Genomic DNA, 18,334 nt, shown 5'->3' with positions numbered 1-18,334 from the left:
ATGTTTCATCAAATTAACAACAGTATTTTAATAGTCTTGTCAGTTATCATTGGGTACTTCAGTTATTATTTCATATTTTAATAATTGCATAAAACCTTTCCCTAGGTATACAAACCCTTAGATTAAGCGGTCCAACCGTGTAATAAATCTAATAATTGAATTAAAAAACTGATTACTTGCTAGTAAAGGAAAACATATCTTTAACACTAAAAGTACAAAAAAACGTAATATTTAAAGATATTTAATATGAAAAATTGTTTTAAAATTTTCTTATCAAATTAATTCTTATCTTAAATTTCGTATATAATAACCTTTAGTAAGCGGAAGTGCTTTTCACCAGAGGGAGAGGGGGCAATGGTCTGTTTATTACACTAGTCCCCAAAGTTTCATCATAACTTGTTGGATTAACAACTTTGGGGATTTAGTTAATTTTGATTGGTTATTTAATTAAGTTGATTGTTCCAATATGGTTCAACGAATAATTTTAATCTACAGAAGTGTATTTTTGTGTATCATAATTGGGGATATAAATCAATTTATCAGCCATTGTCTTATCCCTTTATATCCCTGGTTATTCATTGTTAAGAGAAATAAGAAAAATTAATAGCAAATAGGAAATAAATAAATGAGAATTTTTCAAAAAAAGGAGTGGAAAATGGAAGATGCATATTACAGTTCACTTTAAGTCCTCTCCCAAAGATTTATCAGTTACCAAAGGCAGAATTTCAAACATTATTTAATCATTTTTCTAAGAAATTTAACATTTTGCTAATGTGATATTTGAGAAATTTTGTCGGTTTGACAATTTTGCTATCGTGATTGTTCACGTGTGTATTTATGTTCATTTCATCTTGTCTCATTCTCAACTGTCATCATAAAACATTCCAGTTCATTGCTATTCTGAATGTTCCTTTTCTTTTTGTTTATTGCAGACGTGTAGATATGCTGGATGCACATTAATATTTATATGATGAATTCCTACTTAATGGAGTTTATACAATATAACATAATTATACAAAGAGCATAAATTGAATAAACACTGGAGAGGCAAAGATTTGAATATATGTATTTTTATTATTTATCTTCTATGCCAATCAATTTTATTCCTGGTTTAATCAAGCTGTTTTATTTGAGCACCATATAATATTACATAACCCATTGAGTCATTTGTGGCGCGCCTATTTTTTGCATTGACAATAGAACTTAAATTTTAAAGTTTAGTTAGTAATTCTTTTTTTAATATTTATAATTTAAATGGACAAGATTTGGGGAGAGGGGGGGGGGAGGGTGAAAGTGTAATAATTATGATTGGTCTTAACCATTTAATGCTTGTGTGTAATCTTTAATTTTTTATTTGTGCCATTTTTACTTACTTACTTTGTTGGGTAATTCCTATATACATATCACATTTTTGTAGATAAGTTATAGATTATAAAGTGATTTTATTTGTCCGTACTTTTTCTACTTTTCCTCCTTCTTTTAAGATTATTTAGTTATTTTAGCCCAAACTTTTTCATAATTTTAGCGTAGTACTTATTGTCACATTCTAACTCTTTTTTGTAAATTCCAAGTATTGCATTTTTGCTTACATACATTCTTTGGTAAAACAGATGTCCTGATTTGTTTTTAGTCGTAGAATCACAATAACAGGGAGCGATAGAACAATGCAGGTTTATTACATGTGCAAGCATTCTTCTTCCCTTTTCGAAAAAGATTTTCTGGGTAAAAATTTCAAAGACTTTAAGAGAATATATATTTACCGTCCTATCCCTTAAGATCCCTGGATATAAAGTATTATTTGTATATTGTGCAAGTATTTGGAATGTTGATTTGTAACTTTTATTGGGCGCTCCTTCATACCAACACAAAAAATGAGGAATGGAACTATGGACAATAAATTATTCTTCCCCTCTAAGTCTTTGTGTAAAACTTTGCCTTTGTTAGCTGGATCATCTTTTTGAGAAAAAATATCCGTATAACTGCTTTAATAAAACAGGCATTATTACCTTTCTCCAGGAGAAAATTGAAAGCTTCTCAGACAAGTTAAAGTTATCATCACACTGACGAGAGAAACATCTCTTTACTTAATTCCTTTTTTAATGTTTTTAGTTTTTTTAGTTGTTTTGTAAAAGCACTAACAAATATAGGTAGCATTTTTGTGAAAACTAAAATTGTTTAGTATCCAAAAACACTCTAGAGTAGGATATATATTTTGATATCCGTAATGTTAAAAATACGAAAAATTACATTAAAAAGGGTTTTTGTAATGTTTTTAAAAAAAAATTGAAATGCTGTTTAATAAATTGATGAAACATGTACCTATTAAAATTATTGTTATAAATTAAATGAAAATACAAACTTTTTTATTGTTTCAGAAATAATGAAGTGACTGTTACTGGCAAAAATGCCATTTTAATGGCCATATTGGCCAATAAGCTGTATATAGATTTGTTATAACTGTTACTTCAATGTTAAATTGATATTTTTATATAAATTACATGACTTAAAGGAACTGAATCTCTACAAAATAAAACCTCAAATATAAATATTGACAATAAAAGAAAAACAAGGATGTCTTCACCCAGAATTGTCGAGCCAAAAAGGTAAATAAATTTAAATTTTATATAATAAATTTTGAAAAACAAGTGATTACATGATAATCTATATCGTTATTTAAGCGTAGCTACTTCTTTTTATTATTTATTATGTGTCGGGTCTATTAGAGCCTGTCATATGTTATGCTTTTAAAACCAGACTTATAACGAGTTCAACGTTACATGTATTTGCATTTAAGCATACAGCAACTTTAAATTAAATTTTTTTTTGAATAGGGGATAAATTTTATAGCGTAATTCCTCTCGTTATGGTTGACCCATCCTACCCCTACCACACCTTGAACCAAAAAAAAGATATAAAAAAATTTCCTAAAACCATAAAAATCTTCACTTAATTGTTTTTGTGGTTTTTGGTTTTTTTTGGCGAAGACAAACTGACAAACAAACTAACATTCTTCCACTTTTGTATAAGAGTTGTCTCATTTGTTTTTGTAAAGTACTTAAACTGTACTTTAAATTTAAACACTTCTTTAGGATACTTTTTGTGAATCTAAAGCGACGATTGTATCGAAAATAAAATATCACTAGCTAGGCTTCTTTTCGAATATTTATTGAATAAATAGAATAGCACTAGGGTTTATAGAATATACGATAACATTGTGCTTTAATATTGCATCTTGTATCTAAATAAATGATGATTAAAGCAATATAAATAAATAATAAACGAATAGATTAAATAAACGATAGTAAAATAAATCAAATTCACTTATAAATAAAAAATGTTAACATATTTGATGTGTTCACTTCAAAGTTTTAAACTAGAATAATGATTTGTAATAATATTTCCCGCCATACTTTTGTACTGTAAAGCGCATTACGCGGCATTTAAAACATAGACAAATTATATATAGATGTCACATAAAAATCATAGACGAATAATTTTGTATTAGATTTTCTTGGAAAAGTCTACTTAGCAAGTATTGCAACAGTTTTATTGTTTAGGGAATCCCCCTCCGGTAGTTTTGAATGTGAGAGCGAAGAACTTGACCCCCGGGTTCAACAGGAACTGGAAAAACTTAATAATTGTACTGATGAAATCAATAGGTAAGAAAACTCTACTTAATTAAAAACATTAAAATATTCGGCTGTAGTTGGTTTGGTAACAACGCTCCCAATCGCCCCTTTATTTTACACTTGGGTTTGACTATATACTTAGATTCGAAATTCTATATTCCTTGATAATGATGACTTATTCCATTTTAGACTTGAAGTGCAATTAGACGACGCGAACACGGTATTCCGATCTCTCCTATCAGATTCCACCCATCATCTCAAATCTTTGTCCAAACGAATTGGTTCCTGCATTGAAAAGGCCAGGTAGGTGTCTTTTTCAGATTGTATTTGATCTACTTTTGCATAGTTTTAACTTTGCATACTATAAATATCTGGGGTGTTTGGATATTTTTCAACCTAGGCGAATTTACTTCCCCCCGCCCCTCTCTATTTCTGGAAAATATGAAATCTTGAAAATTATTACATTACCTACCTAGCTAATAGATAAAATATGTATGACGAAGTTTGGGCCGAGATTCAAACCCAGGATCTCTTTGAACTAAGTTTTAACTGTGGTTATGGTTGCGATAATTAAAATAACCGCAACTTTAGCTAGAATTGCAAAACCAATGAATTAGAATATTATGTTTTTTTTATCTAGGCCCTACTATGAAGCACTGGAAGTTATGTGTGTAGCTCAGGCTGAATGTCAGAAGGCGGCTGTTCAGTTTCAAAGAGCTGCAGGTAACAATAAACTTATTCCAAACCTCCAGGGCTTCTGAAAACTTTCAACGACTCACGTGGCCGCATTTTTTACTTAAGTAGAAACTCTTTTTTTCCTTGCAAGTCTAAAATGTATTTTCATAAAAATTTCTACTTTGGCGCATTTTTTTTTTATTTTGGAGGAAGAAGACTAAATATTGATCAATTTTGACATTTAGGTATCCACGCAGCAGCTAAGGAAACCATCAGCCTAGCAGAGGAAAGATTTAAGGATAATTCTGGAGAGTGGACATTCGATAATGCCTGGCAGGAAATGTTAAATCATGCCACAATCAAGGTAACTTATATATGTTTTCATCTGTAGCCTCTAAGGAAACTCCCACATAATAAATTTTTTTTTTAATTAAGTTTTCCATTTCTTTTCTTTGGGTTAGGTGGTATTCCTTATACTAAGATCATATCTTCAAGTGGGTATATTTTACATTTATGTTAGGTATCCAGCTAGCGACATTATGCCTTTACCACAAACTGGTATAAATGATAACAATACAAAGTTTTGACTTAAAGACAATAGTCTTTCTAAGCTATGCAAGACAAAATCTTCTATATATTGGGAAAATTATCTAGGAGTAAGAAAGGTTTGAACATAAATAATGTTCCTAATTATGTTTGTATATTGACTATACAAACTTAAATATATGTTTTCTCTAGGTCATGGATGCTGAAAAGCAGCGCACCGCCAGTGAAAAAGAGCATCTAGCTCGCAGTGCAGCCTTTACAGCTGCAGAGGCAAGGTGTAAAGCTTTAGAAAGAAAACTTTCTAGGTAAGATTATGAAAGTAAAAACTAATTTTATGTTTTTATTAGGCTCTGAAAGATGTAAGTTTGTCACGGTATTAAGATTATCTAATTTTCTACCTTATTAAAGAATTAATGGTCACATAGAAGTTTTAAATTGTACCAATCAAAATAATGTCTGGGACTAGTGTCGTAAGATTGATAATAAGAAAAAGTAACAGTTAAGTTATCAGTGCTCAATATTGTACATTGAATTAAAGCCAAATGTTTTACCAATCACAATTTTGGGTATTTTTAGGTGTCTATTTTTGAGTGGAGGGGAAGGTTCATTAAGTTAGTAGTGAAGCTAGAGATTAGGCGTTGTGTCATTTTAGAAAATTAACTTTCACTGACAAAGAGTTGAGCAAAGCATAGTTATATAGTAGCTTCTCCAATTAAAATTCCAATTATTTTAATTTTTCAGACACATAGAAAAATCAAAGCCGTATTTTGAACAGAAAGATTCGTTCAACAAGGCTCTAAACGCAGAGAAAGCAAGAATACAGGGCCTACAAGCTAAAATCTGTCAAACTAAGGTATATTATCTATATATTTTCTTTCTTATTTCTTACTAATACTTAGTCATTATATTTGCAAAAATATCCTGCCAGAAAAAGCTTGCAAATTCTTTAAATATAATAAAATGGTCTCTTGAATAATCACCGCCTTCTAAATCTTTTTTTTTTTTAATTTAGATAGGTACCTACCTACTTGCATTTTCTTTTCCATAAATTCAAAATTTTAAATATCTACTTTTCGTCATTTGTATACAGTATAATCCTAAGAACCTTATTTTTTTTTTGTCGGTCTATAAAAATTTTTTCTTGTTTTTAACTGTTTCCTACTTTTCTTAGAAACTATTGTTTTTATTGTTAATTTTATATTGTTTTCAGTCTCAATATGCTCAAAGTTTACGGAATCTCGAGGACATTTCAGAATCAATTCATGAAAGGTCGGTATTCTATTTCTCAGAGGGATTATAAAAAGTATTATTAACACAAAAATTACTTTATTTAATGTGTCTTATATCCAGGAAGGCAGGGGACATTTGGCTCTTTATTGCACTAGTATCCAAAGTTTTAAATCGGTTTTCGCCAACAAAAAAAATGAAATTATTTTTGAATTAGGAGAAAATACTCAGCTAAGACCGTGATAATAGATTCCGAATTTACCTCGCTGAGCTACGACCTGTCGTACTGCCACCTCACAGCTGAGGGCGCCAGGAGTAGCAGCAGCGCTGCTGGCAGCCAGCTCACACTTTCAGAGGTAACAAAAAATAATTATAAACGGTGTGTGTGTGTATAGCCATTGTTTTTTAGTGTTTGAACCTATGTAGTCCTGGAGTAAAACAGGACACTTATGTAATGCCACTAGTGCCCAGTTCACAAATACATTTATAAAATCGGTCAACCTAAAGCTTCTATACGTCGACCTAAAATTTCCGGAGGTCGACCTTTGTCTTTTGTGAACTGGGCTTAGGGCTATCAAGCTCCACGTTCGAGTACATAATGAGTTGACCCGCTGTCTCATGGGAGCTACTCATTATTACCTCACTCTTGCCGAGTATGGCAGGTGTCCCAAATTAAGCCACCGTAATGAATACACTCTCCGCAGAGGAGCATGGGACAAGGGTTGTACACAAATGTTATGTACTTGACTATTAAGTATCCAAATCACTCAATAATCTCCCTTCTTATACATGTATTACGACTGAAAAATTATAAACGGGCATATTCATAAAGATACTATCTTAAATATAATTTGAGACAAATGTGAAGTTTTTATTTCTTTTTTGTAGTTATAAAACACTATACCTATAGATATAATAATAAATCTACGACTCTATTACAGCTTTACTTTACCCTTTAGCGACTGTACTCCTTATGTTATTAGGTACATATTAACACTGATATTATATCCCTTCCGTGGCTGACATAATATTTCATTTCAGACCTCTGGGGATGTTGATTCTGCACTGGGCAGCGCCAGCATTGAGGGGGAGATGTACAGCATTGGAGGAGGAGATCAGTTGGTTGACAGTAAACTAATTGTTTCGAGGAGTATGTCTCTGCCCAATCAACTTAGTAATCTTGCTAGGGGTATGTATTCTATGGTTTTGAGTAAATTATTGTTTTGGAAGATTTTTGTCTAATTTAAGTATTGACGAGAACATTTTATTCATCTTGAGTGTATTTTAGTCAAGTTATTCATAATGTTTTCTATATCTTTTAAGAAAAACTTTTTTTTAATTTGAGCTACAAAATACCTACTCTGGTTTAAAGTAAGATTAAAATTTAAAAGTTATTAGAATTTTTACTGTTTTGCCAATACCTACAAACAATGTACAATGTAGCTGTCATTATTTACATTTTGAAGAAAGCTTCATTAAATTTAAGATCTAGTGCTTTTGTTACCTTCAAATGTTGAGTTTGTGATAAATTGTTTTAATTTAGAAGAAAATAAATTCCCAAGAGAAGAATATCCTTGTATAGAAGAACAAACAACCAATGAGACAGCTCTCCCTCCTCTTCCATTATCCACACCACCCCCTCCACTCCCCTGCTCTCTACCCCCATCCCTTCCTTCCACCAACTTAGCTCCACACATGGGCGAGATGACCGTTGGAGAAAAAACGCGGGAAACGTCAGCTGATTATGATAGGTCTGAAAGGGATGTGGGTGGAGTGGAATCTTTAACTGACCGCACGCCTATTAAGCTATAATGTGTATCAAACTATACCTATGGCACATGACAAACCTACCAATATGGTTATTTTTTTCGGAAATTATTCTGCGTTTCTCTTATTTTGTTCGGATAAAAATCCTTTTTAAAATTTTTTTTCTGTAATTTGTTGATACAAATTATAAATATTTCTTTTTTATTAGGTATTAAAATTAGTTTAAAAAATTTAATTTGGAAAAAATTTAGTTAGCAAAAGCAAATTGAAAATCAAAATGAAATTCTAGATAGATAGATTGATATAAAACACATTAATAATAAGAGGCTTGTTATAGAATATGAACGCTTTATTTACATGCTTTTTTGCACTGAAATTTATGTATTATTCAGAAGTATACCTAGCTATTGTAATTTTGATAATATCATGGTCTACATAAAAAGATAATTAAAATAATCCTCCTTTTATTTACAATCATTTTTCCAGGGGTGTATATTCTGCACAAGATTAATTTTTTTCCCTGCTGCAAAATTTTTAATTTTTTCCCCTAATGGTTTTTTTCCAGCAAGGAAGGGGAAATTGGAATAAAGATTTCAGAAATCTTTATTTTATTTATATTATCCCCCCTTCCACACATTATTTTATTTTTTTCATCAAGGTGGGGAGAAAATGGATAAAAATGTTTTCATTTTTCTTAATTTTTTCATTTTTTTTCCCTTCAACAACATATTTTATTATTTTTTACCCCCTCCCTCCCTTAGCAGGGTCAATTTTGCAGAACATACGCCCCTGCATCTTTCTTAAGTCTGAGTTAAATGGCATTTTATGTAAAGTTTCAAAATTATTGTAAAATTTTGTTCTGTTTGTTTTTAGTAAGGACGATAAATTTCAAAAGTAGCGAAGGTTTTAAACAAATACGTTTAAACACGCATTCTCCGACTCATTTTTTTTTCGGCTTCCATGGGCTTGATTGACCTTAACAAGTACACAGATAAATATATAGACGGACTTGAGTCAATTGTAGAGTAGCTTCGCTACTAAAAATAATTCTTAATATTTGAATTGTAAATCTTTGGTGTGCATTTACTTCCGCATACTTTCACATCCTTACAATGCTTCTTATTCGCAAACAGATACAAAAAATGAAGGATGATGTTAGTGAAGCAGAAGGGACAGGGACAATTTTAAGTATATGCGATTCTGATGATTTTATACATATGTGGAGGTATATGTACACCTAAAATGTCATTATAAAGCTTTCTGGCTGTCTTCCTGTTTTAACATAAAAATCTGAAAAATATATTTTATCTCTCTTATATCTTAATAAAAAGTCTTGTGTGTTTAAAAATTATTGTCTTGCCATGTTAAAATCACTTACAGATCTGTTTATTATTATGTTGTTCTAAATTAACTCACAAATCAAGTTTACATATTTCGTTTATATTAACAAAGAGATTTTACAATTTTTTATATCAATTCAACTTTAAGAATAAGTTTTAATTTGACTTTGTATTTTAAAACCTTGTGTACATTCTTGGTCTACAGGTTGTCTGTTATCTAATTTTCAGTGTCACTATGTAAAATATTGTATAACTATCTTGGTAGTATTTAAGTACCAGGAAAAATGAATATAAACACACGAAATAAGTCTAAAATAATATTAGGGGGTAGATAAAAAGGTCGTCAATTTTTTCCCCCAAACGACACCTGAAAATTACGTATAGGTTTCGTGATTTTTTGGAGTAAAAGCTGGATAAGTACACCCAACTTAAAATATTTGAATTTGATTTGTGAGTGTGGGTGATAATTGCAATATTTGGTTAAGAAATTTAATTTATTTCATGTCCAAAAAAAACTCTATTCCTGATCATGTATTTTAAAAACCATTTTGTGATTGTAAAATTAATTTTATTGTTAATGTTCTAAGTATAACAGTTATTTGTTAGTTAAAAAAATTATTAAAATTAATAATAAGATCAAGTCGGATATTCGTTGGAAGGTATTTTTTTGTTTAAAATATGGCTTAACGACGAAGCACTCTCAATTACCAGGGATGGAGGGGACATTGGGCTGCTTATTACACTAGTCCCCAAAGTTTTCTTATTCATTGGCATAACAACTTTGGGGACTTTTATCAAATTTGTATTGGTTGGTTCATTGAGTTCGGTATCTAAACGTTTTACCACTAATTACAGCAGAGATAAAATTGTAAATCAACATAGGGGATGTATATCAATTTATCGGCCATTGTCTTATCCCTTCAGATCCCTGCTAAATTACGCTTTGAATTTAATTTATATTGAAAGGTTCTTGGCTATTTTCAAAAACTATTTGTAGGCCATCTTCCAATTTCAATGCTGTATCAAGTTAGGTTAGGTCAAGGGGCTGACAGCTACTGTTAATTTTCAGAAAAATCTTAAATCGTATTTTCGACTTGTTCTTAAAACTGTACTGCTAGTAAAAACTCACAGCATAGAGCTGATAAAATATTATATAAAATCACTATTTGATTATATTCAAAATATACAGGGTGGGCCAGATAAATCCGGACTTTTTCTTATTTTTAAACAAAAGAACATAGAATCGTCAATTTTAAAGATTTTATTGAATTTTAAAAACTGGGAAGTAAACTAGGTATATGACTATTAGATTATTCAATAAAATCGCCGCCAGCCTCAATCACCGCCTTTACCCGCCCCCTAAACCGCTCCCCGACCCTGGTCACCATGTCCCTGTCCAAGATGGCGAAGTTCTCTTTGATTGTGGCAATGAGGGAGGTCTTTGTGGTATGGGCGCGTCCATTGGTTCGTGCTTTAATGGCGCTCCAGGCCCATAAGTCAATTGGATGAAGATCGGGGCTGTTAGGAGGCCACATCTCCTTAGGGACGTGAGTAACCGCAGGATCCAAATATACCCATCTTTCAAGCTAACCTTCGACACGGCGGCTCTCATTTTGGCCACAATTAAGCTAGAAAACCTTTTTTTACCTTTTTAAAAATGGCATGAAGATTAAGCTAGGGTTATCATCGCAACACATAGTCTAAAACGATTTTTAAGGTTCCAAATGGGCCCATGTAGTCGAGAACCGAGAAATTTTCAAGATTTTTGACATTTTTGACACTTTAAAATCTGCCACGTTTCAATTTGCCGGAGTACTACGGCCAAACCAGATGTGATAGAGAGCTCTAGTCTTTTCTAGTGTCTTCATTAAGTATCTAACAGTATCTCCAGCAAGTTTCCTAAGTCTATCTCAGCTACAAATGGGCTGAGATCATATTTAGTGGGCCCAATTTAAGAATCTAGGGTAAACTAGCGCTCATTTCGAATCTGCCATGTTGAACATAAGCGCTGCCAGCTCGGAGTACACGTCCTCCATCGTCCAAAAAATTTTATGGGCAAAAAGGTAATTACCTAAGCTTTTTATAGTGTGGTCTAACGTCCTGGTTGGTCAAGTAGTTTTGGTGCTATGGCCGTTTTAAAAAAGTCCGGATTTATGTGGCCCACCCTGTATATATAGCTATAGAATTTTTTTTTTCATCTGCGCAACTGTATTTAGAAGAGAAACGTTTCGTTCCGTCCGTCCGGCCTGAACGGAATTAAACCTGATATTTTTTATCTTTAAAAAAACCAACCTGTTCTATATAAAATCCTCTTCTTAACCTAAAGAGGACTATCCACGAACGAGAGCACATGATTCTAAGTAACTTCCAGCATTGATCCTAAGTATTTTTTTTTTCAGAATATAATAGGTCACCATATATTATTAATATATTGACGAGAAAATTTATGTTTCACCATATTTGTTTAGGTATTTTAATTGATTTTGAAAACTTTTATGAAGCTAATTCTTTTAATAAAATGGATACTTGATAATACATATGCGAATACTCGTGTTATATAGATTGTAAATTAATCCATATTAGCATTAATTTAAACATAACATATAAGATATAGTTTTTTTAATTTTTATCATTTGACAACATGGACAATTAAAGACACCCCGAACTCAACAAAACGTTTGATAGAATTTTAACGAAAAATGGTGGACATTTTTTTACTTTTCTTCAACTTGAAGTGGTGAAACATAAATTTACTCGTCAATATATTAATTATTGATAGTGACCTATTATATTCTGAAAGGAAATACTCAGGATCAATGCTGGAAGAAAGTCACGTGCTCTTGTTCGTGGATAGTCCTCTTTTGGAATATGGATAATCTATAATTCGAAGAATCTCCAATGATTTCATTTACCTCATACGGGAGGGGATGCTGTCCATGACACTCAAACGCCAGGTTCAATAACCCAGATAACTAAGGGTAGCCAAATGTCTCCTTTTTGTCTGAACAACTCATTGATTGTACGACCTTTGTCTGAGAAGTTTTAACTGTGCAATGCATGGTAACGAGTTGCGTCTGTTTCGGGCCAAAGCGAGATTCAAACCTAAAACCTCCATATAACCTATAACGAGCAGATGCACTACGGGTTGAGCCGCTGTCGCGGGTAATGAAGGATGTCCATATTAGACATCCTGTATATGATTAGTTTTATGGTAAAGAGGACTATCCAAGAACAAGAGCAAGTGGTTTTGAACACCTTCCAGCATTGATCCTTGGCATTTTTTAGTGAATATACTAGGTTCATGTTTATTACTTGGTTTATCGACTAAAAAGTTAGGTTTCACCATGGTTTTCTATGAAAAAATCTTTGAAATGTTAAGCATGGTTTGGTGCAAAATCCTCAATTTTTTTTGTATTTATGACGTTAGGGTTGGGCCGGATATCTGGTATTAGATATCCGTCCCAACCCTAGTTGACTTAATGTAAAATTCTATGTTCTAATATTTCAACTGAATAAAATGATAGCATCGAGGGTTTATAAAATAACAAAATTACATTAGCTTCTATTTATTTGTTTCATAACAAAAATCACTATTTGTTAACAATAATATAATAATAATGATAATAATAAAATAATTAATAATAATGATCATCATAAGAACGCAGGAATGACAGAAACATTACAAAAAATTCAGATTTTGTTATAAATAATATTATCTACTGCAATCTAATTATAATAAAAAATCTACCCAATAATTTTTATCTAAAGATTTTTATCCATTAATAACAAAGCTCGAAGGATCTCGCTAACTAATGAACCGATATGGTCCTCCTTTACAAAGTAGCTTCTAATATGTCCTGGGAAGGTTTATAACTATTCACTCCCCCACATACGTCTAGGTGCGTAGCCGTTAGTATAATATATAAGGTAAATAAACCAATGATTGGAAGCGCAGCTTAGTCATACAAACGGCGTTACCGTATATTTGTCAGGTAGTTCTAAATAAAAAGTTTATTGGCAAGCCAAAAATTAGTTCTAATGTATGATAAATTGCTCTATTAAGAGAAATATGGTTAGTAGTTGCTACGCTACTTATGTACCTATATAATTATCCTAATATTTCCTGCCTAATTTACAAAGTTTTAGCTTTTCTTGTTAATCTATATTGCACAAAATATTAATAAAATGAACTGTTAAAATTATAATATTCACAACTTAAAATTAATTAAACTCTGGTTAATAATAAGAAATAAATTGCATTTTATAGTTCTTATAATACATCTTAAAAAAAAAACGAAAGCGTCCAGCAGAAACAAAGCTTATTTAAATTAAATAAAATTTTATTAATTCTTTTGATTGAATGCCTTTTTAAAATTTAGGTTTCCTTGTCAATTTATTTTACTGATAAAGTTTGAAACGTCATGAATACAAAATGTGAAGTCAAAACCAAACCATAGATCAGCCAACACAGTAATTGTAGAATAACTTTGCAAAAAAAATCTACCCTATTTTATGCTTTTTGTAAAAATGCCCAAAACATTGTGATATTTATAGTTATGCTAATATTTAATACATTTTACAGTGATGTTATAATTAATTTAGATTCAATAATAGGACAAGATTATTGTTTTAATTCGTAATAAAAGAATCCAGTTAAATTTTGAAATTCCAATTGATTGAAACCAAAGTGGTAAACATAACACATTAAGAAGAAAACTTTGCTTTTTAGATAATCAAATTACGAGTTAAATAAAATAAATCTTTCTCCCTTTATTCATTTTTACATAGACATTTAATAATAATAAGTACACTACTAATTTAAAACAATAATTTTATTTATGGCTAAATTTTTCAACTTTTTTCAGGTATTTCATAAATTGTTAGGTAGTTAAAATTAGTATTACAACTTTAGTACACTGCCTTTTTTAGTTATTAATTATATTGGTGCTTTTTTGTTGTTGAAAATTTACTATTGAAATTAAAATTGAAAACAACGAAAAGCTTTTCGTGTGTATGTTTAAGTATTGCTTAATTTAAGGTTGTATGGCAAGGCAACTAGGATTTTTAATATTTTAAAGAAGTAGGGAGTGCATTTTTTAAAAAAGCACGACAAAAGTTCTTCAACACTCAGAATTTTTATTGAAAATAATCATTTGGCCTTTAGGGTAGTTTTAATACCTATCCAATAAAACTAAAAAAAGAGGATTTCAAGTTTGGCGAACTCAGATTAATTATCCCCAGAGTTTATTTTACAACAACTATCATTTGTTTTACTGCTTGAAACACAGACCAATATAGATAGATAGATACAGCTCTAGTATAGAACAATTTTTAAATGATCAAGTAAGATCAAAAAGATTTTTAAAGTTATGTTTGAATCATTTTTACATATCTTTATGTTCCCAAACTTTTTATTACACATTACAATTTAAAATTGTTAACATTTGATTAACTAAGATTAACTTTTTCCACGGTAAGTACTTCTTTTTAGTCTCATAAAATAAAAATACATAGAATTCTTTTTTCCTTAGATACATTTTATATTAATCCTTGCATGTAAAAGGATAAAATACATTCATAGAATTATTTTTGTTACCATTAGATTCAAAAGTGATGTGAAGGCTTTTTTCTTGTTTAGGAATGAGTTATAAATTATTTATAGGTAAATAAATAAATTCAAAGTGATTAACTGTAATTTTATCAACTTTGTTCATCCATGTGATATTTTCTTACTCTCAGGGATGTATGGGTGGCACAAAACACAATAATTTTAAATGTTTAAAGTCTGTTTAATATAACAAAAATAAGATTGGGGCCTAGATTGATTTATTATTGTCATCTTAGTCCATATAGTAAAGTTCTCTTGTATACTTTGACTAACAAAAATTTGTTTAATCAATAGGTTCAACATAATTAGCCGGATAAAGACCAACTTTTCCATCTTTTCTTCCCTTGCACCATCCCTGCTCGTCTTCATCTTCTAGTTTCTCTAGTTCATCACCTGTAATAGTAATAGGATCAGTATACAGCTCACTGTCTGTCTTAGTGATACATAATTTCTTAATTAGTAAATTTATACTTTAACTTTATGCGTATGAATATATAACCTTCCTTTATATCTTTATTTATACTTTCGATTGGTCATCTTCTTTTATACCTTTCATTTTTTAAAAAGGTATCTGACTTACTATTCTATAATATCTTTTTATTATACAATACTTTACACAGTTGATGCCATTTTTACAGACTTATAAAACTAACGATTTCTATTCAATACTCTCAGATACTTTTAAACATTAATGATACTTTTGAAGATAGCCTTTTTGTTTTGGATGCATATTAAATTCCCGCCAATTATTTTACCTGTTTTAAAAGAAAGTTCATCATCCTCTGCTGCCTCATAATCATACAAAGCTCTGACAGGGACCCCAGGCTCGCCATTATCAACCAGGGGCACACCAACTAAAATAGTTGCAATAGGTAATTGAAAAATCACGTAACCTGTTTAACTACAATTTAAGTATCAGGATTTATGTCTATCAATCTGTAAGTACCGAAGGTTCTCGCTAATCGATTAACAGATATGGTTCTCCTTCACTGTGAAGCTTTTCATAGGTCCGGGGAGGATACCGCCAACCTTTCATGAGAAGTCGCATGGAAAAAAACCCTCTCACCTCAAGTGCCTCTAGGGGCATAGCCGCTAGTTTGAAAAAAATTTAATGGCTGCCAAACTGCTTTATTCATTTGTTGCAAAACAAAAAGGAATTTCTTTTTATATTTAAACATAAATTTTCTGTTTATTTAAATCTTTGTCTAACCTGCGTCGTCCCATTCTTCCGAGTCTTCATCAAAAGGATTCTGATCTTTTACTCCATTACTGAAAATATATTTCTTGTTATTACAGTCTTATTATGAAAAATTTCACTGTGCAGTCTTTTTAAAACTATTTTGGAGTTCTGGGGTTTTCATCGTATAGTCTATGGACATACAAAAACATTTAGAGAAAAAAAAACATATTTTTCTTGCTTGTTTTATTAAAGTAGGTTTAGTTAAGAGTTCAAATAACCCTTCATGGATAGAGATCTGCAGGATTGAGACCCCTACAGGGGCTATGGACATGGGTAACCTATAGTATTTATAATTACAGGGCACTTTACCTACCAATAATAAGCATAGAAAATACGTTTTTTTCTTCAAAAAATCTGTGATTTACTACTTCCAGTAAGGGAAATTAATGTCCTATTATTTAATAATGGACACAAATTAAAAATAGCGCAGTAAAAAATATAAAAAAACATGTATATAAAAAGGGTTTATATGGAGGGAATAAGTGTTAATTTATCATTTTAAATTTTTGTTTATTAAATACTACAACATTTTTATATGTGGTACATCAAACATTTATTTTAAGTGTATTTCTACTTTAAGAACCTAATAATGTTAGTTTTTGAGAAAACATGTTGGTAATTTTATTTTAAAAAATAAAAAAGCGACAAAAAGATAACAGTTCGCAATATTAACTGACGGAAAAGTTAAGGTTAAAACAGATTTGATTTAGAAAAAAAGATGACAACATCCATAAAGTGTTAGATCTGAAGGTATACAAAACGAACAGTAACACTTTCACATTAAAAAGCAGAATATCAATTTATGCGTCTAAACAAAATAGCACATATAATTGTTGCAAAATTGCTTCAATTTAAAAAGAAAACAACTCTATTATTTGAATTAATGTGTACTATACTATAGCATAAAACTATAAAATATTCTGGTTAATAATATAAGGCTTCTTAGTTTTAGAAAATTCCAATATTACTTAGATGTTTATTCAAGAAAAGATTTGTAAATGCAATATTTTTATGTTGCGACACGTCTCTACAACTATGGTCGGTTATTTGGTGTTGTGTCTGTAGTGCTTAACATTAATAAACGTACTTTCTAACAAATTCTCAAAAAAATAGTGTACGGAGATAACAATAAATATAAAAATCCGTGCTAGGTAATCTATTTTAAAATGTCTTTTAGGATCAAAATCGTTCTTGTTTTATGAAAAATTATGAATTATTTATGAAACAGATGCTTTAAAATTTGTTCTACGTAATGTGATTAATTTAAGTATTTTAAATATTCATTTTAAAAATGATCAAACATGGAATAAAAGATGAAAAAATAAAAAATACTTGAGAAAAAGGTTTCTTACAATTAAAATCTAGGATGAAGTATTAATTTCGAACAGAAGCTAATAGGAAGTACCAGGATATATTTATGTGATTGGAATTTGAATAATCTTAAAACTACATGATAGAACAGAAGTCAGATTAATTTACAAACCTGGTTTGAACCGTGTTAAAAAAATACGTAAATTATGGTTTTACAGAAATTGTACAGGAAAACGTAAATATAAATTGAAGGACTTCTCCCTTTCCTTATTGTTGCCCAGGCATTCAGCTATTATGACCAACAAAAATTGAATTAATCAAGAATTATTTTCTGCGGACAATTGTCTATAAAACCACAAAATGAATATATGAAACAAAATACCCCATTCATTTTTTTTTATATAGTGTAACTTTTAAAACTTTTCTAAGGAACATGTACGTGTGAACAAAACAGTATTAGGGACAAAACAAGTAGAAGAACATCACAGAAAAAGATTAAAATAAAACTGATATAAACTGGAATTTTGAAAAAATGATAAAGGTGTTTTTTTTTTTGAGTTTTTTTCCATAAAGTTGTGTGTTATCGTTCCGTCAAATGCGCGTATCAAGTCAAAGTCAAGCTGTTCATTTAATTATGACCAAGTTTATATTGTATATGAAATGGTCATAATTAAGAACAGTTTGACATAATAAGCGCATCTGAATAAACAGTAAACCACAACTTTACGAAAAATACGCAAAAAAGACCCCTTTTATAGTGAAATGTCATTGTCTATACTAAAATCATTATCTGTTCTGTTCTAAATATATTTTTGAAATAGTTAAGACATTAAACAATTAACATTGAAGCCTACTCTGGAATATTTGACTGGTTAGATTCCGAATGAACAGACAGAAGGTCAAGAGCTGGTATAAAATTGCGGTCACTCACATAGATATCAGGCAGATAACTGGATCTGTTGGGGGATAAAATTACAATATTATAGCAGCT

The 18,334-nt window shown here is 30.5% G+C and overlaps 2 protein-coding genes across 9 annotated transcripts in view; one reads left to right on the top strand and one right to left on the bottom strand.

Moving 5' to 3' along the window:
- The first annotated feature begins 2,373 nt into the window (after positions 1-2,373).
- LOC145319198 (SH3 domain-binding protein 5 homolog) lies at positions 2,374-10,370 on the top strand. The gene is made up of 11 exons (XM_080161160.1): positions 2,374-2,603; positions 3,558-3,659; positions 3,819-3,932; positions 4,270-4,352; positions 4,550-4,668; positions 5,043-5,155; positions 5,592-5,703; positions 6,061-6,119; positions 6,295-6,433; positions 7,119-7,266; positions 7,621-10,370. Exons 1-11 carry the CDS (start codon positions 2,572-2,574, stop codon positions 7,887-7,889), a joined length of 1,290 nt encoding a protein of 429 aa, XP_080017286.1. The 5' UTR covers positions 2,374-2,571; the 3' UTR covers positions 7,890-10,370.
- Positions 10,371-12,734: 2,364 nt separating this feature from the next.
- The window catches only part of Synd (protein kinase C and casein kinase substrate in neurons protein Synd), a 44,465-nt gene continuing 38,865 nt past the window's right edge, over positions 12,735-18,334 (bottom strand). For all 8 annotated transcript variants that reach the window (XM_080161151.1, XM_080161155.1, XM_080161153.1 and 5 more), the window contains 3 exons: positions 16,003-16,061; positions 15,548-15,646; positions 12,735-15,185 (listed from right to left, as the gene is read on the bottom strand). In XM_080161151.1, the coding sequence (XP_080017277.1) occupies positions 15,076-15,185; positions 15,548-15,646; positions 16,003-16,061 (268 nt within the window). In that variant the 3' untranslated portion in view covers positions 12,735-15,075. The remainder of the gene's footprint in view (positions 15,186-15,547; positions 15,647-16,002; positions 16,062-18,334) is intronic.

Source organism: Acartia tonsa, chromosome 5 (assembly GCF_053477335.1).
Source record: "Acartia tonsa isolate MP-2025a chromosome 5, ASM5347733v1, whole genome shotgun sequence".
NCBI classification, from domain to species: Eukaryota; Metazoa; Arthropoda; class Copepoda; order Calanoida; family Acartiidae; genus Acartia; species Acartia tonsa.
Note: the sequence above shows the minus strand (reverse complement) of the source record. Positions and strands in the feature narration are given on the sequence as shown.

Bases quoted from the DNA above. Each gene is read 5' to 3' on its own strand.
- LOC145319198 (XM_080161160.1), top strand. From the start codon at position 2,572: ATGTCTTCACCCAGAATTGTCGAGCCAAAAAG. The intron at 4,669-5,042 runs GTAACTTATATA...TGTTTTCTCTAG, and splicing joins TAAATCATGCCACAATCAAG to GTCATGGATGCTGAAAAGCA. The intron at 5,156-5,591 runs GTAAGATTATGA...TTAATTTTTCAG, and splicing joins TTAGAAAGAAAACTTTCTAG to ACACATAGAAAAATCAAAGC.